Source organism: Echiichthys vipera, assembly GCF_963691815.1.
Source record: "Echiichthys vipera genome assembly, chromosome: 7".
Taxonomy (NCBI): domain Eukaryota; kingdom Metazoa; phylum Chordata; class Actinopteri; order Perciformes; family Trachinidae; genus Echiichthys; species Echiichthys vipera.
The window spans coordinates 22426482-22450061 of NC_139832.1; the positions used below are offsets into that span (position 1 = coordinate 22426482).

General features: G+C 42.3%; 1 protein-coding gene across 1 annotated transcript; it reads right to left on the reverse strand.

Annotated features, from left to right (window-relative positions):
* Window positions 1–1966: 1966 nt before the first annotated feature.
* Window positions 1967–15248, reverse strand: LOC310949776 (immunoglobulin superfamily member 22-like; the record flags this gene model as incomplete). The annotated part of the gene is made up of 25 exons (XM_083917325.1): window positions 1967–2034; window positions 2138–2318; window positions 3155–3303; window positions 3421–3723; window positions 3975–4167; window positions 4289–4377; window positions 4463–4759; window positions 4854–4982; window positions 5214–5387; window positions 6116–6418; window positions 6523–6611; window positions 6685–6892; window positions 7151–7292; window positions 8577–8701; window positions 8806–9090; window positions 9829–9991; window positions 10147–10259; window positions 10716–10878; window positions 11000–11113; window positions 11397–11571; window positions 11881–11917; window positions 12045–12144; window positions 12996–13132; window positions 14314–14448; window positions 15065–15248. 25 exons carry the CDS (start codon window positions 15246–15248, stop codon window positions 1967–1969), a joined length of 4056 nt encoding a protein of 1351 aa, XP_083773451.1.
* Between the last annotated feature and the right edge of the window lie 8332 nt (window positions 15249–23580).

The window sequence follows — 23580 nt, forward strand, 5'->3', positions numbered from 1 at the left end:
CGTGCTCAAACTTCAGCAGCCTTTAGTTTCTGCCAAAGGCCTAGATTGGTTATTCAGGCTTTCACCTCAAACTACTTCCACCTTATTGTCCCGTGGTTGAGCAGCTAGGAGGCGAAAGGTACCACTGACGTCACTTTAGAGCCCGTTGGTGCTTAATTGATCAGAACCTGGCAACCTGACATCGCCTGTCCTCCAGTGTCCGTATAGAAATAAAGTTTGGGTGAGCCAAGACAGTGACGTCAGGACGGAGAGGGGTTGTAACCTCTCTCTGTCTCTTTGGCAGCTATTTACCGGACCACTCTCTCTCTCTCTCTCTCTCAAGGAGCAACAGACCATTGAAAGGCAATGCCCATACAGAGGCTGTCAAGGGAAGCCATCACACACTGCAGTGGGAAAGGATAAGGACTCTTTTTGTTTCTACACATTGGATTGGAACAATCACAGTGAGGTTAGAGTGGACTTTTCAGTTTCAAAGGCTCAAATAAAATCTGTATTTCAAACCATATTGGATGAACAGTGTCACACTTGCAGGGTTTACATACATTTCAAGTCTCAGGACAATGCAGCAGGACAGTGATCCTAAACCTACAGTATAGCAAGGCAACTAGTGTGTTTTAATGGCTAACACTAAAGTGAGTTTACCATGACTCATTTTCATTTGATTCGGTTCCATAATGCAAATTAAACTAGTTTCATAGAAGAAGTTGGCAGAGCAACTGAGCTTTAACAATGTTGAATTTGCTTTATGGAACCGAATCAAATGAAAATGAGTCAGATTAACCAGAATAAGCCTGTCTTATTCAGCAAATTTATTTTATGGAACAAGCCCCGGTTCTTAATCAAACATGTTACACTACCTTAGGATCAGACTGAATGCAAAAATCCTCCTTCTTCTGTCGAAGACAGGGTTTGCATTACACATTACATATGATATAGTTTACGTTAACATGTCCAGTGACTTTCTCTCACCTGCAATTGGGAGACTACTGGTATTTATTATAAAACAGGACTACAGCTGCTACACAGCTCATCTAATGTGGATGATATCACCTTCAGGTGGGAGTCATCGCCTCATCGTTTCATTTCAAATCCAATAATGTGCTAGACAGAGACATATACAATAAACTGACAATATCCTAATACTTTCACAGTGGCAAGTTATGGGAGGGGGAATCATTTCTATTTTTGTTTGAAATATATTTAGAGACATTTGTATGTTGAATTTTTTTCCAGTCATCCATAGTGGAATGCACTAGGCGAATCTGGGAAAGTAAAAAGAGGATGATGTCTGATAAAAGGTGAAGATTGGATTCAAACCCAGGGCTTGTTATGCATGTTTAGTTCAAACTAAGCTACCAGAACACCTCAAAGGGAAGTGAGATTTTGTATAGTTGCATAATTGGCAGTGTGCATGCCACAGTCCTCAAGCCAACCTCAGACTCTTGACCTCTGGTTCCAAAGTGGCTGTGTGGATATGATGCACTGTGCACTGTTATATTAAATGATGGTGCCATATGAAATGTTGGCAGCAAACCTTGTTAAAACGTGTATTTGGGCAAAAACTGGAAACCGCAGAGAAAGGATGTCATATTCCTTTATAGAGAGAAAAGCATGTGTGACTAAAAGAGAGAGGACAATTTCTCTGACTGAGTGAGCTGAATGAATACAATCCCTCCAACACAAGGATGGGAACAAGCCTGACATCTAGTGACCGTTTGTTGTATTACGAGAACTGGGTCAATTGGGTCAAGGCAAATTAGAAGATGGAATAAAACAGCATTTTGACCAAAAGAAAACAATTAAAAATAAGAAATTCAAGTCAATTAAAAAAAAAAATCGGATTTATAGACTTCTAATGTCTTAAAATCTAACCACGGCTAAAACCGCTGTTTGTGGAGACAGTACACGCAGCATAAGGTCAGTGGCCAGTCAAAGTGCATCCGTCATGGCGACAGTTGAAGCAAACTTACAAAATCATCTTCTCTTTGTTTGCCTGCTTGGTCAGGCTCTCCAACAGACTCATATCATCCTTATCTGCGAAACACATACATACAGAGAGATAAATAAGCAAAATAAACATCTTTTTTTTGGTATAAAAACCATTATTTCACTCCTCTCACTTTCTCTCAAATCCTACCAAATATCACCAAGTTGCAGGAGCACTTGGCTGTCCCCAGAGGGTTCTCCAGCACCAGTGTGTATTCTCCACCATCTTTGGCTCCACAGGTGGGGATGACCAGGGTGCACACTCCGTTAGCTGTGCTGTGCCAAAGCCGAGGAGAGTCAGAGATCTTCGATTCCCCCTTATACCAGCAGGCCTGTGCAGGGAATTTACCTACATTACTATCACTTTAGGGGGCTAGGGGGTAATATCAAGCAAAGATATAACCCCCATCTGCTGCTCCATCTGTTTTGAAATCGCTTGATGCTGTCTACCACCCTGCCATTCATTTCATAACTGGGGATAGATATGACGTCCATCACTGTGTCCTGTACAGCAAGGTTTGTTGGCCCTCACTTACAGAGAGGCTTAATATGCACTGGTTCCTTTTTACAGTATTTATAAAGCATTGATTGGTAAGCAACCCCCTTATAGTTCTATGTTGCTTGATCGGAACTTGGGTTCCTGTCATACTCGCTTAACTGATTTACTTCTGCTAAAAAATTGCACGAGTACTTTCCAATTTAGGAAAATCTGTTTTCTGTTACAGTGCTCCTAGCTCGTGGAACAACTTAATATACCGTTTAAAGATTACTGTCATTCCATGTTTCTCACTGTGCAAATGCCTGTTTACTAGCCACTGTACCTCTGTTTGTAATGGTTTTATCTGATTTCTTATTTATAACTTTCTATTCCTGTTTTAACTGATTCCATGTTTATCGTTTTATCTTTTAATCGGATTTTACCTCCCTGTATTTTATCCTATCTTTTACCCTTTGTGTTTCTCATATTTAATTGTCTGTTATTGCATGTTTTTGTTGCTTTACACTAGTCTTCACTGTAAATGAGGGAAACCTCAGTGTCCTACGAGTATAAATAAAAGGTTGATTGATTGATTGATTGAAAGACACTACAGTACAGACAAATGCTTCATGTATGCAGGTGTTTCAGGTAGATGCACTACAATGATATCAGTAGCCATGTCCTTCATACCTGCGGTGTTGGCATTCCCTGATAGGCACAGCTCATGGTGCAGTCATGGCCTCTGCGAACAGCGTGATCCTTGAGTGGCAGCAGGAACGTTGGTTTCACCTGACGTCGTTTTGAGGTGTATTCCCTCAAACGAAGGTTACTGATGCACTCTTAGATACAGATGCACAAACACATAAATGCACGCACACAAACAGATAAAAACAAATGAGTATTCAACATACTGATCAACGGTTTAATGCTGGAAATCAAACACCTTCCCTCCTCACCTTTCTCCTTGGCGATGATGAGAGGTTCATTCGAGTCCAAAGGGTCACTGTCTCCGATAGAGTTCTGTGCAATGACTCGGAAGAAGTACTTCCTCCCGGGGAGCAGCCCAGTGACAGTGTACTTGCTGCTGAAGACACGCTCGGCCACAGTGAACCAGGAGGCAGTGCTGGTGTCACGTTTGAGGATGACGTAATGTGCTCCCTCCTTGTCGTCAGCCAGGTCTGGGGTGTGATCCCACTGCAGGGTCACCGTGCCTGGAACCTCTTCTTCCAGATGGAGGTTCTTCGGGGGTCTGGGAAAGTCTGAAGGACGGAGGTGAGTGCAGAGGGAGGTGGAGAAATATTTTATTATATTAGTCAAAGCCAACATTCCAACGATTTGAAATATCACTCTGGAAACATCTGTAGACATTCTGGAAATGTAACCCCTGATACATACATACTTTGGGGGACTGCAGTGTTAGGTAAAACAAAGTACATACATGCAAATGTAAAAAGCGCATATATGGTATTTAAAAACAGGATGCATATATAAATGAGGCTCTGTCACTTACCTGTAACCCTGACATTGACATCATAGTGAGCCTCTCCATTGTCGTTCTTCAGGTGCACACGGTAGACGCCAGAGTCAGATCGCTGAGACGTAGAAATGAGGAACTGTGAGTGATTCTTGCTGTTGGTGATGACCCCCCGTCCTGTAGTGATGATGCCATCCTTGAGCCAGGTTACCACTGGAGGAGGTGAAGCCTGTAAGGGAGAAGAAGGGAAGGCCCGTAGGGGAAATAATTCATTTGATAGGACTTATGTGGAGCATCTTAGTCTGGTGGCCAACAAATATGCTAAAGTTTGAGTAGATCATCAGTTTTACAGTGAAGCTGAGGTGAAGGAAAAGTGCAGTCCTGGCTCGGACCACCATCTGGTTCTTCATCTTCCCCTGGGGATCAAACCTGGGTGCCACTGTATGGGGAAAATATAAAAAGTGAATAGAAAAGAGAAAACTAAGTAAAAAAAAAAAGACTACAACAGAATTCAGTCATATTACCAGGTGGAGGCATGGCCAGTACACCTTCCAACAGCTCAATGGGCTCCCCCACCCCTCCTTCATTGACAGCCCGGATACGGAAGTGGTACTTCTTCCGCTCTTGAAGTCCTCCAACATTGAAGGCAGTACTGGCGATGGGGATCTTGGTGACCTTCGTCCATTCTTTGGCATCTTCCGGACGAACTTCCAGAATGTAACCAGAGGGCTCGTCTCCCTGCTCTGGAGGAGTCCACCGCAGAGAAATGGAGGAGTTTGTGGAATCAGACACACTGAGGTTCCTCACCAGGCCAGGAGCTCCTACAAGAGAGAAGACATTTTTTTATATGTTAGATAGTCCAGATAATATAAATACAGAAAGGAAAGTAAATGAAGGAGGCAGAGAAGGACTTACTTATTGGGTCTTTGGCCAGGACAGCATTAGAAATGGTGCTGGGACTGCCTGCTCCAGCCCTGTTTACGCTAGTTACTCTGAACTCATACTCCACATCATCCACCAGCCCTTCCACTGTGAATTTTGTATCTGAACCCAATAATACCAATACAATACATGAAATGCAACCAAAAATAGAGGATGTATGTACTGTCGAATAAAAAAAACAAACAGGTTTAATTTAGATAATGACTTTATCTGATGCATGTTAAACACTGCAGCCTTACTCAGGACTAATTATACGTATGTAAAAGTGAAAGACTATGTCAAATCTATAGCAACTAAATATGACAACAAAACATGATAGCTTAATAGTCTGACCTGTGAGCAGCTCCTTGTTGACCTGTAACCACATGTTACTCCCCTTCTTCTTCCTCTCCACGACGTAGCCCAGAAGAGGGGCTCCCCCGTCATCTGCTGGAGGTGTCCAGCTCACTGTCATGGAGTCTTTGGTGATGTTAGAAACCTGGGGCTGGGACGCTGTGCCTGGAGGCTCTTCATTAGTGGGTTTAAACAGAAGTGAAGTAAAAGGGAAAAGATAAACACGGTGAGTTTATGATGACATGATGATTTTAATGGCTTTAATGTCTCCCCTCTGGGCCCCTGAAACAGTTCCCTCTAACTTTCTTTTGCACAGACACTTGGAGTTTTGAGAGATGGTTTTGATGATGGTATTACATAAAACTAGCTCTCAACCAGGGATGGATTACTGAATAGGCCTACCAGGGCCAATTGGCCCATATAGTCAGGGGCCCTGACTCATAAAATGTTGCTGAAAACCCCCCACAAAATGACCACAAAGACACAAAAAATTACTATAAGGATACAAAACAACCACCAAGAGATGTTAAATGACTGAAAATAAACACGACACAACCACAACGAGACCAAAAAACTACGACAAAGACATGCAAAATAATTAAAAACAAACGTAAAATAACCACAGAGAGAGAAAAAATGGCGACCCAGAAAAGTAAAATCTCTAAAAATAGATGCAAAACTTCCACAAAAAGATGCAAAATGACTAAAAATGGATGCAAAACAATCACAGAGATGCAAAACTAATAAAACGACATATAAAACAACTAAAAGCACACAGAAACAAAATGACTACAAAGCAACTTTAGTAGAGTCTTTAAATTTGGGTGTCTTGTTCCTACATAGACAGTGTGGGGGGACTTTTTCATGTCTTTGCCCAGGGGCCAATCCGTCCATGCACTCACCTACAGGCTCTCCAGCGCGCGCCTCTTCCGTCTCGAGAGGGTCACTCATTCCCTCCACGTTGACAGCCCTGATGCGATACTGGTACGCCTGGCCCTCATCCACTTTGTCATCTCTGAACATGGTGGCACTGTTGTCTACTTCGCCAACCCTGGTCCAGGACTTCTTACCTGCCACGCGACGTTCAATCACAAAGCTGGTCACTTGCTTACCCCCACTGTCCCGCGGAGCCTTCCACTTCATCCTGATACACTTTCCTGATAGCTCGAGAAACTCTACTTTCCCTTGAGGAGGTTTAGGACGGTCTGGAGGAATGTGGTAAATCATTTATTCAAATAATGCATCATGTCAAATCTGCATTAAAGCAAACAGCTTTAACTTTTATTGCCAAATATGCGTCACCACCCACCAATCACGTTGAGGTGCAGGTTGGCAACGGCAGTGCCACAGTCACTCTTCAAACGGAGCATAATTGCTCCACTGTCTTCTCGTACACATCTAGTAAACAGGCATAGTGTAAGTAAATGTTTAGAAATATCTCTGCAGATGAAGCCCTTCTCTGCTCACCCACCTGCTGAGCACTAGTGAGGTGCCGTCAGCTGTCCTCTCCACCTTGGCCCTCACATCCTCCATGACCTCCACGCCGTCCTTGTACCAGGTGACCTTGGGAGGCGGTTTGCCTTTGAAGGGGATCTTAATGGTGGCTGTCTGGCCTGCCTTCACAGTCACAGGTCGGGCCCCCAACAAGTCCAACACAGAGGAATCAATTTCTGGAGGGTCTGGGAAACAGGGTTAAAATAGATAGTTATGTTAGTTTTGTTTCAATTTCATTACGGCTTTAATTCATTTTCAGTATAGGTTTGGTAGCGTTACTGTGAAGGGTTAGAAAGTGTCTGACTCCTAGTGGTAGTATAAAAATAGACACTGTATTTAAATATGAACACAGTGTCTGTTTCCCTGACAGTGGCAGGAAGCTTGTTCCTTTTTTTGTCTCAACTGTGAATAAATATTCAAATATGACATACAAACACACACACCTGCAATAGTGAGTCCAGCCTCACACTCAGCACCCTTGGCTCTGAAGGAGTACTTTCCCTCATGAGCATCAGTCACACCAGAGAAGATCAGCTTGTGAACGGCTCCCTGTTTGACCACCTGAACCCCCTTCAGCTCCGAAACCTGATGAATGTAACATGTATATCATATGTTAATGAGAAATAAATGATCCACAATAGAAGAGTGTGTGGGTTAATATAACTTAACTGATAAAACTTAAAGTTGTAATACGTAAGAATTGAGAAAGTTGTTTCTAGCGGCCACTTTGGCAGTAAGATGTCCCAGTCAGCCTCTGGCACCTCATGTCCCAGACACATCAAAGTCAGAATGACTCAGAGAAGTTTGAAGTTCCAGATTTCGGAGTACAAGGGAACGCAGCATAACTGACAGTGACAAGCTCCAGCTGGGCAGACCTATGGCTGCTGACTAATGCAGCATTTGCATTTAAGGTGGGAAATGTCGCCACAGACACTCTGATTGGAATACTCAGCATATTTGGTCATATGATCAATCACCATTGTTTTAACTAACTCTTTGATAGATAGTAACTTAAAGAACAATTAAAGCAATTCCTACCTTTCTTGCTTCCCTCGAAAGTCCCACCCTCTTCCCCCTGCCTGACCGCCTGACACGTGTGGTGAGAGAGAAATGCTGGTTCCAGTGCCATAGGATGTCCGAAGTTTCGGACCTCCAACTAGGCAAAGTGCACCGGAATGCCTGTCAAAGTGGAACCTCCTACTATCGAATTCAAGGGAGATCGAACTATCCCTTATTTGCTAGTAGGAGGTTCCCCTTTGACAGGCATTCCAGTGCACTTTGCCTAGTTGGATGTCCAAAACGTCGGACTTCCCATGGCACTGGAACGCAGCATGAGCAGTGCAAGTGAAATTGAGCGACGAGGACAGGCAGGAAGCTCGGCAAATAATATAATTCGGATGGAATAAAATGATTGGTCAGACTTTTATCAGAAATATATGAGAATTGAATGTTGATTCCACAAAAGAAAAGTGTAAAAATGCAATTAAGTTAATAATTGCTTCGGCTAACTGAAAAAAATCTTTGGGATTATATCTTTAACCCAAGTGATTTGATTAAAATGGGGATGAAAGACGATATGAAAGGGTCAAGCTTTTGGACTATGGCATGAAGTTTGTGTATCACAATCTACACTGTCTCTACTGTACAGCACTGTACCAAATTCAATATAAAGCCATCGGTCCATCCAACAGTTGTTGAGACAAAGCACACAAAAACATGTAAACCTCTTGGTGGTGCTAAAAGAAAGGTCAGTGGATCACCAAAGCCATGAGGATTAATCATCTGGGGATCATGACTGTACAAAACTAAATAGCAATCCATCCAATTGAGGACCTAAACCCTTTCATCCCATCTTATATCATCTCTTACCTCTACTCCATCTTTCAGCCACACTCCGTCCACCTTCTCATCATCAAGGACAACGCACAGCTCTGCAGGGGAGCCTGTAGTACACTGAGCATCTGACATACCACTCTTCACTGAGGCAAAACGCTCTGGCGACACAAAAAGAAAAAATGCCTATTTAGCATCTTATTTTACGACTCAGTGATTTTCCAGTGTTAAACCTTAAAAACTGCGGACTGACAGAAATCATTACCATCTACGGTCAGTTTGGCAGAAGTGACGTATTCGTGAGTGTCATTGTCCTGAGTGCAGATGGCCGAGTACTCCCCCCCGTCTGTCAGCTCACACTCCTCGATAATGACTTCTGCCCTTTTTCCCTCGTGCATGAAGATGTAGCGACGGCTCGCTGTGATGTCGCAACCGTCTTTTAGCCAGCGAAGGTGCACGTCCTTGGAGCTCAGCTCACACTCCAGGCGAGCCATACCTCTCTCCTGCACACGGATGTTCTTTAAGTGGCTGGTAAACGTGATGGGAATCCCTGGATAAAAGAAAACATAGACCAGACTCGCTTTAGGGTTTATTTGGCCTTTACTAGCATGCTTCACTATAACTATTTTTGATCATCTTTGTACTATAAACACATGCAAATGCGTTCAATCACAATCACAAATGGCAAAGACAGGCTTATAGGGTGAAGAGAATTGAATTTGTTCTTCATAATCCCTCACATACAGCAGACTTTCGTCATAGTTAAAGAACAAGACATATAGTCTACTACTGAATAACTATAATTAACACAACCTCAATTACTATGCTTCTCTTCCTGCAACCCCAGAGGACAGCACCATGTCCTTGTGAAGATATTTACATGCCCCAGCTTGCACCTTGGGCAAGTAAGCATCTTGTTAGACACAGGCGTAATAAATGAGCTTGTTGCGAGGAGGGATTTGGTTGGATTACTTTCAACTCAGCACTAGGAGGGAGGATTTAATGTGCTAACCATACGTCTTCATTTGGATGATAGAGGGAAGATGATGTAGTTCAGCATAGCCTATGAAGGAACACACGCTCTAATCTCAGGGGAGGAAAAAACAAAAGGCAGTAACAGCTCATCTCCTGAAGTTAGAGTCTGAAGGGAGAGGTTTGTTTTCTTAGAAATGCTAGCTCTACTAAAAACAGGAAGACAAAGCCCTTTTGGGACAAACAAAACATACCAAAGCATAACAAAAAACTTTTTTATGAGGGGGAAGCATGCAAAATACTGTTCAATCCGTACGTTCAATGAAAAGCGGCACGGTGGCAGTGAGGTCTCCGATGCTGATGACGTAGTCTCCAGTGTCACTGACTTTCACATCCTTAATCTTCAAGGTGTAGGTTAGACCATCCTCGGACAGGGACACGTCAAACTTCTCATCTCTTTTCACTTCCTTTCCTTTTACCTGCCGAAATACAGTACAAACACTTACTCTTTAATCGTGTACATTATTCACGTTCACGTTTGGCTAGAATGTTGGCCGAACTGGATGGGATTATATATGCTTATGGGAAAGTGTATTTAAGTCATTCTGTGTGTCTTTTTGAGTCACATACAAACCTTCCAGATGACTGGTGCATCGGTCTTCTTAGAGAGATAAACCTCAAAGGTGGCGGTCTGGCGTTCTGTCACTTTTTTGGGCTTAAAGTCAGACAGGAATTTCAGAGGTTCATCTGACAGAGTGATAGGAGAAAAAAAAGCATTGTTATCATAAGATTTAAAGTGTATAGACTAGATCTATAACCACTTCGCTGTAAAGGATTTCTTGCCAAATAATATAATTTGTAAGCTGCAAAACTGCCTGGCACTTTGATATGTGGGTGTTCGGAGATATATGAGATGACTAAGAAAGCCCCTAAGAGACAAAACCATCTCTGACAAAGTTCTGTAGATGGAATGAGGACTGAGACGGGACAAAGAACTGACAATAAATGGAAGGAATAAGAGTGCAAAATCTAAACAAATACAGTCTGTGGCCATTATGCTCACATAAAACCTGTCGCTATGCTTTAAACAAGTAAATAAAAAGAGGAAGTGACACTGAGAGTAGATAATGCGGTCAATGATGATGACATTGTCTCTCTGAGTTATGAGGAGTGGGAAGAATTTCAGTCCCATTCTGCACTTGCCTATGACGTTAAGTCTGGCTGACAGTCTCTTGTCTGCGACCTGCAGAGTGTAGGTGCCGGTGTCACCGAGGCTCACGTTAGAAATGCACAGCATGTGCTTGGTTCCCATCTGTTTCACTTCGTATTTCCCGTGGGAGTACTGGATCCGCAGCAGCTCTGCGCCCTGAATCGTAAACAAAATGCCTAGATAAGGGAGGGTGGAGGACTCAAAAGTGATTTATCTAATGGAAACAACGATATATATGCAGCCTTTGAAACACGACAGGCAGACACATCATTTTTACCAGAAACCACAGCATCCTGATGTTTGGATCCTTCAGTTCCAGGATGGTGTCAAAGACGACGCTGGTGTCGGCTGTGGTGGTGATGTCCTCCAGGGGCTTCAGCACACGTACCATCTGGAAAAATGTCAAATGATCAAACACTTATTTATATATTTTTAAACGCAGCACAAAAATGTCCATTTTTTTTCCATTTTCACAATAGTTGACTTGTGAACAACAAGTGTTGTTGTTGCTATGCGGCCTTTGTTGCCATGGCTGTGCTGTGTGACATTAAACTTCTTTTCCTCCTTTTTCCATTCTGCTCTATTTTAAGTTGTTTTTCATATCACATCCCAAACCTTTTCTTCCTCATGTGATCCTGCGGTACGTGAACAAGCTCTGTGTATGACAGCCCCACCTCCACCTCCACTTTCTTCTTCATCTCCTTCAGCTTCTTGAGGATGCCTCTGAAGTCAGTGAAGCCGTGCTCGGCACAGATCCTCTCGTAGTCTTTCTTGTCAGCCCCGGCCAGGATCTTCAGCATCTCCTCCTCTGTAGGTGGCCTCTTCTTCTCCCCTCTCTTCTCCACACTACTACAAAAGAATGAAACAGTGGTGCATATGTGTTTACATGCACATACAAAAGTTTATGTGCATGTACGACGTATGCATGGCTGACAATATGTCGGACAGTATGCATATATGCGATGGGAGCTCAAAAGCAAGATCTTCCTCTGCACCTGCGGCAACACTAGTACGCATTGCAGCTCTTTAGATCTCATCCTGTAGATATTTCTGGATGCATGCAAGGATCTGGGGGTGGATCAGAGAAAGCTCCATCACCAAATGACTGGTTTTTGGGAGTGTCAGGGCTAGTATTAGACAACAGGCTTCGGTTCTTACCGTTTCTTCAGCATCTTTTTGAAATCCAACGCCGGATCTAGAAACAAAGACAGAGCATCTTTATCAGAGTGAACATAGTATGTAAACTTAATTCAAAGCGCCTGAATAACTATCAGGATTCAGAAAGGTTCACCCATTGTATGATATGAAATGGCTTGACTCACTTTCTGTAACAATGAGGGATATAGAGTAGGTGGCTTCTCCGTGCTTGTTGGAGGCAATGCACTTGTAGACATCAGCATCCTCCAGGGCCAGGTTTTTGATCTGAAATGGAGGAAATTCATAACAAATGATATAAAATTAATACAAAATGGATTTCTCATTGTTTACTGTAAGATCTCAAACTGTCGTACTGCCATTACATCATCCAGTCACTTTAAATCCCACTGCAGTACTTATGTGGAGCAGGAGGAGGCAGTGCCATGCTGGGAATACCCAGTAAACATTTAGCGCCACAATTTAACGGTCATCCCTCACCAGAGAAACAGATGGCAAGGGGAGATGCATATGTCAGCACCCACAAGTTAATTGCTTTATAATAGCTATTTAAGCTTCACTTAAGCTCCCCGGCTGGTACAGAGAAAGCGCTAAATCCACTCCAGAGTGGTTATAGATAAAAGGATCAAAGAGTTTTTTCTTTCTATCTACTTTTCCTCATGATGCATGGTGTTCCGTCTGAGTTGACAGAACCAAGATGGCTGAGCCCCTCTGCTTAATGATGGGCTGTACAGAGTCGCTGTACTCACTCAAACTGCAGTCTGGTATGGTCACATTCACCTTTTAAAGCATAGTATTTTGACTATCTTGGTAAATGCATGTGGAGTCATTAAAGGAAACACTTGGAGATACTGGTACTCCAATCACACATACATTTTGGAAAAATAAATCGTATCTTTGTATAGATGCAATAGATTTGTCTTAAAAATCATCAATGAAGCGACCAAAGAAAAAAGTCTAATTGATACATACTATTTATTGTGTCAAAGAGACTTAATATAGATATGAATCAACACAAAGTTAATTTTTTATCAGTGGCATTGTTGTCTTGAATCACAGTATCACAGATCCTTTCATAACTTAGGAACTCTGTAAGCTGTGGAGTCACGGTGACAAACCTTGAGTATATGCTGATTGTTTATGTTGTCATGGAAAGATTTCGTCGCATCAGATAGTGGGCACCCGCTGGCTCGTTCCCAGTTAACAGTGGGCTGGGGATTCCCCATCACCTTGGCTCTGAACACAGCATTGTCACCTGTGAATGACAGATCAGACCAGGTTAGTGCATGAGAATAGTGAGCTGCAGCATAACTACAAATGTTTCTCTCTTTGCTACATTATCAATTCCTTTTTAACACACATGACATTAAAGCTACCATATTGTGCTCATTTTCAGGTTCCTACTTAGGTTTTGGGTTTCTACTAGAACACGTTTATATGCCTTAATGTTTAAAATTCACATTTTTCTCATACTGTCTGTCTGAATATACCTGTATTCCTTGTGTGTCTGAAACGCTCAGTTGTAGTCCTTTAAGATCCTCTTCCGAAAAAAACCCCAGTTTGCTCTGATTGGTCATTGTTTCAAGGTTCTTCTGCATCTGCCCTCTCAGCATCTCTGCACCGTCATCGCAGCCGAGAATGACTGTAACAGCACTGTAGCTGCACTGTCTACCTATATATAGTATAGTTGTGACATCACAATCTTAATGATGACCTGACGGCTCGTTTAAAGGCACGGTTTCTGAATACAGGCTCTTTGCATTTCTCTGTGGATTGAGTGTTTTGTTACTTCACAGTATTTTTAAAGCTCCTCGACCTGCTTTATTTAATTGGAGTGATGAGAATGAATGTTTAATACCATCAGATCAATTGACCCTATCTCGCCTTTTCCTGTTTTCCTTTTGGGACGGATGTGTTTAAAGTCAGCCCATGAATGCTAATGCTATGGCTACTCCGCAGTGTTCTGCATATTTTGACTACTGTGGCCTTTTAATTTATAATTCACAGGTAGAGCCTGGGTGAGTGCGGCTCAAACACCTACAGTTCATGCAGAACAGGCACTAGTATTCAGCAGAAACAGCAGAAGTGTTTTTATTCTGTGGAGGTCACAGCATATAAACTCTATTACAGCATCCTTCATCTTTGTGAGGTCTATGTCAGTGTGGATTCACAGTACCTTCACACAGAGAGTTAAATGCTTGTCTTAAGTTTGCAAATAGCAGCCAACCTTTACTTCCCTGTGGAGTTCAGCGTGTGTCATCTGGAGTTTCTAGGCAAACTATTGGTAAGGATCTAAAATTAGCTTACACGAAGCTCTCTCATAGTCTCAAGGGCACTCAGTTGTTTATAATGCAATGTGAAGAGAGATATTAAGAGACACAAAGGGCGTTTTTTGAAATTCCAAGATGCTGTGAGATGAAAGGAGCGGCACCTCACCCTCTTGGGCAGTGATGGGGCGCAGCTTGTCCTCAAAATCTGGGACAGACTCCCCCTCTGGGATCTGGGGGGATTTCTGTACCTGGCTGAAGGACTCCATCACAGCCGAGGTCTTACGCTGAACCCCAGAGTGCTCTGAAAGAGCATAAAGAACATCCACATCACAAACACGTACAAACAGACAAACTACACAAAAGCTGCCTCATGCAAATGTGATACAATCGTTATGACTTTGAATGTTTGTTGCAATATAGTATACAAAAACAGTGAGCTTTATTGTTGATTTGCATTCGGTCGGGAGCTTAAAATGGTAGCCTGACATCACTTTGTCTCCAATGTTCTCTGAGGTTTAAGCATAAAAGACAATGCTCTTCACAGTCGGGCAGAAACAATAAGTGTCTGTTTATTTTTTTTAGATTATTTTTTTGGCAGTTTTCAAGCCTTTTTTATTATATAGGACAGACAGGAAATGGGGTGAGAGAGAGAAGGGGGGGACGTGCAGCAAAGAGCCATAGGTCGGACCTGTTGCTGCTGCCTAAAGGATCTTCAGCCTCTTTACAAGGGACGACTGCTCTAACCACTGTACCACCGGCCGCCCTAGAAGTGTCTATTTTAACCATCTTATGTTCATCAATTATGTTACTTTTGCTCATTGTAATGATGACTCTAATATGGGGCCCTTCATGCCAAGTCTCATAGTTAAAAATGTTTATATTAGAAAGAAGAAGACGATGTCGAAGGTGATTCCTACCTTCCATGGTCCTTGACAAACCCTGAGACACTTTCCGCAGCTTGGTGGAGCTCATAGAGGAGGTAAAGGTGGAGGAGGCGGATGAGGAGGACACTTGCATATCTGACATCTGTCTCACCTGACCCACATGCTGTTCCATCTGCTCCATTCTGCCCCCTGTGGCCTGGAGGAGCTCTGCAGCCATGCCAATGATGTTAAGGTGGTGACGATGTGCTTGATTATGAGAGATACAATCAGAGATGTGAAATGATAGTTTTGGCAGAAAATACTCATTTCACTCATAAGTCCACTGGGTCTTAAAACAGCTTTTAGTCCTGATAAATCCAGTAGACACGAGGGACCAGAGGGACAGGAGGATAGCCCATCCTCTCTTAATTCACGAGAGGAGGGTGTTCAGAGCAAACATTGTGTTTGTGTACTTGAAGGTGTGTAATGTAAGTTCACGCACCAGTGTTTGCCTGTGCATGCACATGTCGAACACACATCTTCGCTCTGTCTTGGTGGTAATTGGGTTTGTGTCTCCAAAAGTACGCTCGGAAAATGATTGAACCCCCCCCCCCCCCCCCCCCCCCCCGCGCTCGCCCGTGCCCTTTCCTTGCTCTACCATACGCCTTTCAACAATAACTACAATAGTCCTTTGCCTTTTCCAGGCTCGTACAAAGATTCAATTAAAAAGGTAATCCACACACCTGCTGTGGGAGATAAAGCATTATGTTTGTACCACTGATAAACTGTGGCCCTCCTCTTGTACTTAGAATTTGGATTCCTCTCTCTCCCAGTCCCCATTTCTTTCTTTCAGTGTGTGTGTGTGTTTGTGTGTGTTAGCTTTCTATTGGTGTGCATGTTTGCCTGCACATAATCTGCATAAAATGTATCCACGTTACCAGTGCCTGAAATAAGAAGATTACACATATTACAATTCAAAGCCAAGTGCTAACAAGTGTCAAACTCCATCTGTTCTTCTAATTAAAAATGTATCACTCACTGTACCTACTTATGACATTTCAATACTCAAAAAAAGAAACATAAAGGTCAGTGCGTATGATCATGTCCATATTGATTAGCCAGTATCAAATTATAAAAAATGTTTATTTTTCAGCAACAGCCTGGTTTTAGCTTGTAAATGTGACTTTAAGCCAAAGGAACAAATAACCACAAGATTAGCCTCTGAATGGAAAATGTAAATTTTGCTCCCCGCAGTAAGCACATTCAATGTTGGGGTTAGTGGACTAATTAGTTCCGTAAGCTTTGATACCTACCAAAGGAAGTTGTTTTTATGCGACTACAGCACACTCTTTGATGGCATAAGTCTCAAAGTCTAGAGTAGCAAGTGACTCGGAGCTACAAAGTGCTGAACAGCTTGCTTTCTCGCTGTAAGTGGAACACAAGAATATCTCTTTTTTCCTTCCTACCTCTCCACCTCTTCCTTCAGTGTCCTTGATCTCTCCCTTTCTCTCAGCAAACAGCGTGGCGAATTGCTAAAAGATTTTTTTACTCCCCCCTTGGCTCTGTTATTTCAGAAAAGCCAAGACACGCAGCCAACCAAACTTACTTGTTACAGCAAAGCCTTTGCTTTCTCACAGATTTAGTCTTTGCCTCAGGTTTCTGGTTCAACTGCTTCCAGCTCAAATGTCTCCTCTTATGATGTTCTTAATCCACACACTGCTGCCCTCTCAGCGGGTTCCAGCCAGCTCAATCTCACCACTGCTTTCCTGGTTCCTTTTTGGTGGATGAGTCAAGGCTTAATTAAACACCTGCTGTGCACTATCTCTGGACAAATAAGGCTCTGATCTGTCCTGGGTTTGCTGGGCCAGGCTGTCCTGGTCTGGGCCAATAAATCATGCTAATATTTCCCACAGGCCAGTTAGTTTGAGCCACCACTGTGGGCAATCTCAGGCTAGTATTTTAGAACATTAATGTTCTCCAAGGAGGATGTGGTGATGGAGATTTTCTAGCAGGTTGTGCCTCGGATGTAGGCCTACATCTTCTGCGTCAGTGTCAGAGGTCTTTTAAAAAATGAAAGTTGCAACAGTTTAAAATAATGATACATAAACTACATAGAGCATAGTCATTCTCTGTTGGGTTGTGACCTTGTGTGTACTTATATCATCTGTTGTTGGCCTGTTAAGCACTGAGGATGTGGTAAAACAGAATACCTGTTTGCCTGTGAATGCTCTCATTCGTCCAGGTCATCGTTATCCTCAAAGCAATTTCAGTCAAAAACAACTGAACTGGTTGTTTGTCTAGGAAAACGTTTCAAACTGATGAAGGCTCTTGGATGAGAGTTGAAACGTCTTCCCAGACAAACAACCAGTCCAGTTGTTTTTGACTGAAATTGCTTTGAGGAGAATACCTGTTTATTTTATTAGATTTATGTTTTTCTTTTTAATTAAATTTGTATTTAAATGTGACATGACATGGAAATAACCAGGGTCATCTAGTTGATGCCTTACTGTCAGGAAAGAAAATGTAATGTAATTTAACAGTTTTTTTTTTTACTATCCTGAAAATCATCAAATATTAATTCCAATGATTATATTATCCAAACAATTTTCTATTTATGAATTGTTTTTACCAGAATACCCCCCCCCCCCCCCACACACCTCACAGTGAATCTTTGTCTGATGGATACATGAGTGTAGGCCTACCCTTGTGAGTGCACTGTCACTGTCGCCAAGATTTGTGTTTTTGAGTAACCTTATTAAATGTGTTTAATATCTTATTTTTTGGTTTTAGTAACACTATGGAATAAGGTACACAAAATCTTGAATTTACCTTTCCATTACTTATCATTTTTTTGTGTTCCCAAAGAATACAGCATTATTATTTCAAAAGAGTCAAGTAGTTACTGAGTTTTGATGACAAATCCACCAATAGTTCATGTAAGACATGAGCCGAATGTAGAATTCTCAAAACAGTTTATAATCTAACCCAGTGACATTAACATTAATTCATTATTATTATTAGTAGCTAGATCACTGATACACTGATAGCATATTGTGGCTTTCTGTTAGAGTTGTTCAGACACCGAAACCAGTATCAGAAATGCCGCAGACACTGCCTACAATGCCGGTAAACGAATCGGTATCGGGAAGGAAAAAATGGTCAGAACCTCCACTTTCTGTACTTACATCTCTCATGTTGAATTCTTCCTTGCTCTCACCAACCTCATTAAGAGCTATTCCAGCCTTCCCATAATGAGATAATGACTGCTGCTCATATTTGTAGATTAGATTCATTCCGCACTACTACTTCACCTCAAATAACAATATCCTTTGGAAGGGGAGGTCACAGGAAGGCACTTGACGCACCTATGTACAGGACCTGTTGACTAACTGTACTGGCCCTGGCTTTAATGATCTCACATAATGTCAAAACTGAGATTAAAGGAAAATAACTTGTTTAATGGGCTTGGAACCAGCTCTTCATTGGAGACTGGTAATGCATTAATGTTTTATTACAAGTCTGGACTATTTGTCATGGATATGCTCTTTGAGGTGACAGCAGGGAACACTTAACTGTGATTGTTTGGTTTGTTTGGTTTGAGGGAGATAGAGAGAGAAGGGATATAGACATAGAGAGCCCCATTGGCATTACTTCCCTCTAATCCTCTTTGTGCTACACCTGGCTGGCATGCTAATGATGAAGAAATGACCTAGATTTCTCTCTTAGCAGCACATTCATACTCGCAGCACAAAACATAACGAGTGAGTTGGTTGAATTTGACTTTGTGTTTTTTCTGGAATCTGAGAAATAGGCCAAGCATGGATATTAACTCTTGATGGAATAAAGACTCTAACGCTACAATAGTCTGTTTGGATTCAGTTGTTTGAGCTTCCCCAGTAGCTTCATGATGAATACAGTCTGTGCTTTGAGAAAATGGCCTGATAACCTGTCAAGTCATACGAATGATGTCTTTTGATAATGTTCACTTCCCTTTGACAGTATCCTGTGAACAAACACTTTAGAATCATACAACTTGTACATGGTTGCAGCCAATATAACACTGGCAGCTGGCAGAGCTATTTTTACTTTTGCTGTGTTGTTTACTATTGACACTTCACCTGTTCAGATGGGAATGTACATTACTATGTGATTCACCATGGCAACGCACAACAACCCCACTGACTGGATCTTTGTGGAAAGACAAATTCCAGTAGCTGCAGATATGCAGGGCAAAGATTAAGGTGGATTGTTGGGATTGTTACTCAAACTTGTTGTAAATCCAGTCTGAGGAAACATGTTTAATACGGCAGCAGCTGTATGACGTGTGCTATGTGATGTTAAATGCTCAGTATGGACCACAGATCTCTAGAGAGATCTAATTTTCAGATCTGTCTAACCGTATTTGGAGGAAACAGCTGCGGAAGAGGGTATTTGTGGGAGGCTGGGCGGGGGCTGAATGTAGAAATGATTAATGTCAACTTCTCAAACTTTTACCTTATGAAACTCTAACTTTTGAATCACATTTCCTTTGTATTTATATGCATTTGGTGATGAGCGATACACAGTACGGACTACTGTACCAGAAATATTCCAATTTATCCAAATTTAGAAAATAAATTTTCCTCTCCCGTGATCCTAACTCTCTTAAATTTATCTTTAAGTCATTCCTCTATATCCCTTCACTTTACCTGTCTCAGTCTCCTGTTTACCTCCATACTCTTCTGTAAACATGGAGGAATGTTATTTCCTCAGAAGGATACAGCGAAGCAGTAGAAAATGTCACTCCACACCTGTTTGGGGAGGAGGAAGCTAAGGCACAGAAGGCAGGCAGAACTGATCTGGGGTATGCAGGCGGCAAAACCCCTTAATCCCTGTGACATTTTAGCTCAGACCTTTTCGTCAAAGCCTGTGAGCTGCTGTGCTGCCCGTGAAAAAAAAAGGTTGGAGGAGGCTGAGGAGGGATGCTTGTGAGAGACTGATGGAGAGGAAGGCTGAGGGACAGAGAGACAAAGAGACAGGCTGATGTTGGATTAGTAAAAGAAGAGAAACTTTAAGTCTCAGATGACTTGCGTATTAAAGCGCCGGCTGCAGCCTCTATTTGAGGCTAGTTTCCCCTCTCTTGCTTGTCTGCATCACATCTTCTCTGTTCAAAATGCAAACACTATCACACTCTGAGATGACGCTCTCTGCATACTGAATTCCTAGTGATGGCTCCCCCACGGCTGTGCTCAGTGGTATCATAACTTCAGTGCCACACTTTGACACCTGTCACAGCCAAGTGGGCATTCACTCCTCGGTCTCCATAATACCCCAGGAGGCAGTGGCTCCCCTACCTTTATCAGTCCACACCTCTCTGTCCACATCATTCCACTGCACATCAACTCCTCCTGGATTTATCCAAGCATGGACATCCCCGGAGGGCGGTACCTATACATGCCAAATGTTTCTGCAGGCATGAAAGAGAGAGGAGGCAGAGATTGAAAACAGCTTGAGTTCATTTTAAACTGAAAACGACAGGTGTACCTGAATGTGAAAGTGCTTCAGATAATATAAAACCTTTCTCTTAGCCAATTCCTCTCTATCTCCCTGTGCTATACTCGACAATGAATGGCGCCATATGCAGTGTGCTAAACTTTCTGTCTAGCTTTAATGGGAGTTTAAAGTGTACAGGTCCCTTGCTGTGTATTGGATGCTCGCCTGCCCTTGGTTGAAACAGAAATAACAGATGAGCAGAAAGACAGAATATCAGGTCGAGTAGGAAATAGACTTGTTCTTGTCTTCAGCCTAACAAAAACAAAAAACAAGTCAGATCAAACATAAAAGGGGAATATAATCAGGACCTCAAAAAGCCCATGATAATACCCTGCAGCCAACAGAGAGAAGGAAAAACAACAGTACATGAAACAATCAGATTACACACTTTGGATGACTTTCAAACACGGTGTGTGTGATGAAATACCTTCAGTTTCCAGTGCAACAGCCCAAACAAGGTGAAAGCTGTGAAGTTTTTGTTTCAGCGTAAATGATGTTTGGCTGAGGTCATACACTAAGTATTCATTTCAATACAGCCCAGATGAATACCTAAGCATTTCATTTACGCTTAATGTTTGCTCTGAAGATTACATTATTAATCCACGGAGACAGAGGATTACGGTTTGTGGTATGACTGATTCAGAAGGCACAGCTGGGACAAACTAAATTGAGGTCATATTCTTATAGACCAGGTTCCGTGGCCTTTTATCCTTTATCTAGATTCATATTGGCGGCAATAGCTTATCAAAGCTACAGCGTGATGGTTGGACTTTTATTAAACTGGGGATAAAGCACATGTTTGATGCATGTCAGTCTATAGGAAATAATACATTACATTCACACATTAATGCTTTATCTGATGACAACCGTCACAGTGGGAGTATTTATACCTTAAATATTCTCAGTGTCCAAAGTCTCCATAACACATTCCAACTGTATACATTATGCACTATATTATCTCTATGATATGTTTTTTTTCCAATAAGTAAATAGAAATCAACATACTTAACCATTTTATACTGACTGAAAATGAAACGATGCGTATACTGTCAGACAAAATGTCATTGTCTCCACCATCCATAATTTGTTTAGATTGTATCCAGCTGTGAGCAGCTCTGTCATTTCTTGTGTGCATTGCATTGTGGCAGAGTTGTATATATCAACAGTAGAAACAAATAAAAAATATGGTTTAATTTTACTATGCATACTTACTCTTCTTTAGTATACTTTCTTTTTTCACTTGTAAAGTGTGAGCACCTTTCAAACTGAAAACCTGCTCATTAGTATGAATGGATTCTACATTCACTAAGTACTGTACCTGTATTTTTCTCATGAGATTAAAACACAATCAATTTTGCTTCAATGATAAAATTAGTGACGTGTGTCCCTACGCTCTTTTATCTTCGACCAGAGGGGGGCAGCCAAGCGCGTATCCTGATATCTCCTGCAGGGTGTAGCCACACACGCACACGCGCGCGCACGCACGCACACACACACACACACACACACACACACACACACACACACACAAAGGCTACATGTGCTACGTTAAGCCAATTTAAGGAATGTTATTTCAGCCAAATTAAAAAATGATAAATATACAGCATCAGCTTGTCATCTTCTCTTTAAATATCAGATTGGAGTTTTTTTCAGAGTGGAGAACTTTTCAGAAACTATGTGACCTTCTGGTATAAGTTAACTTAGAAGGGGGTGACTGGCAAAAGTTTTGCAAACGGCATCTATTTAAGTTTATGTCAGTCAAATAACACACACCAAATACTTTGTCACCTGTCATGTTGGGACATTTAACAGTCAAGATTCAAGATGGCTCGGTTAAATAGGCTACAATAGGGCTCCATTAAAGAGGAACAGTAGCCTAGTTAATGTGAAAAGACATTATATATAATAAAACATAACAAAATAAGGCAAATCTACATTGGCCACAATATCTATTTACAGTTTATATATAGGCTGTTCAATTCAGCAGGTGGATGTTTCAGAAACACGGTTTGCTGTAGAGTGTAACTATGAGGAATCGTTATTCCTGCAAGGATATTTTAAGAACTGTCTGTGCGAACCAAAGTCTGACACAAAAGAGTAGGCACTTTTTTGTGCACCTACCTATTTCAATCAGCCACCTTTAGGCCTATAGCTCTATTCCTCATGTTGTTTCTCTATTACCTGACAAACCACTATTCAGTCCCAGCCTGGTCAGATGCGTACATGAACTGATGAAGCCTCTTGGATGAGAGGTGAAACGTCTTCCTAGACAAACAACCAGTCCAGTTGTTTTTGACTGAAATTGCTTTGAGGATAACGATGACCTGGACGAATGAGAACATTCACAGGCTCACTATTCAGTGTTCATCGAGCATGGAGCCCTGAATTGAGAGGAAGGAGGCGCAATAGGAAAGCTTAACAAGTTTTAGGCTTTACGCTCAGCTATTGGATGATGGATCACACTGGGAGCCTAACAGGCAACGGTGAGGGCAATCGCTATCATCCCGCCTCCTCTGAACCGGGTGCGGGGTTGCGATTGGTTGCCACTCTCGTCATTCCCCACGCGCTCACGTTAGGTTGCTCTGCACCGTTAAGATGCTCAATTGATGGGCGTACGGAGCTGTGCAGTGCAAGGAGATACCCTTACCAACCCGTGTTTCATTGTAGCAAAACAAAAAACCATGTTCTGTCCGGCAGGTTACATCACTGCTTGTTGCTGGTTTCTCCGCGACACCCTTCCTGGAGCTCAGCTGGTTTTTCTCCCCGCGCGAGGCGACAAGCGAGTTGGACGATGCTATTGCGGCGTGTTAAAGGGAAAAAAGCTCATGCCATAATAACAACACCAGGCAGTGCATGGCCGCTGGCGTCACATATCAGTGTTTTATCAGTTTTATCCGCGTGAGGTCAGTTTGCTCGTGATCTTTTCTCGCACGCACCGTGGACTCGGGTACTTTGGAAGAATTGGGCAAAACGCACCTGCCGCGAGACAGCGGACCAGCCGGAGCGCGTGGACATCTGTTCCCTGCACCGTAAATCGG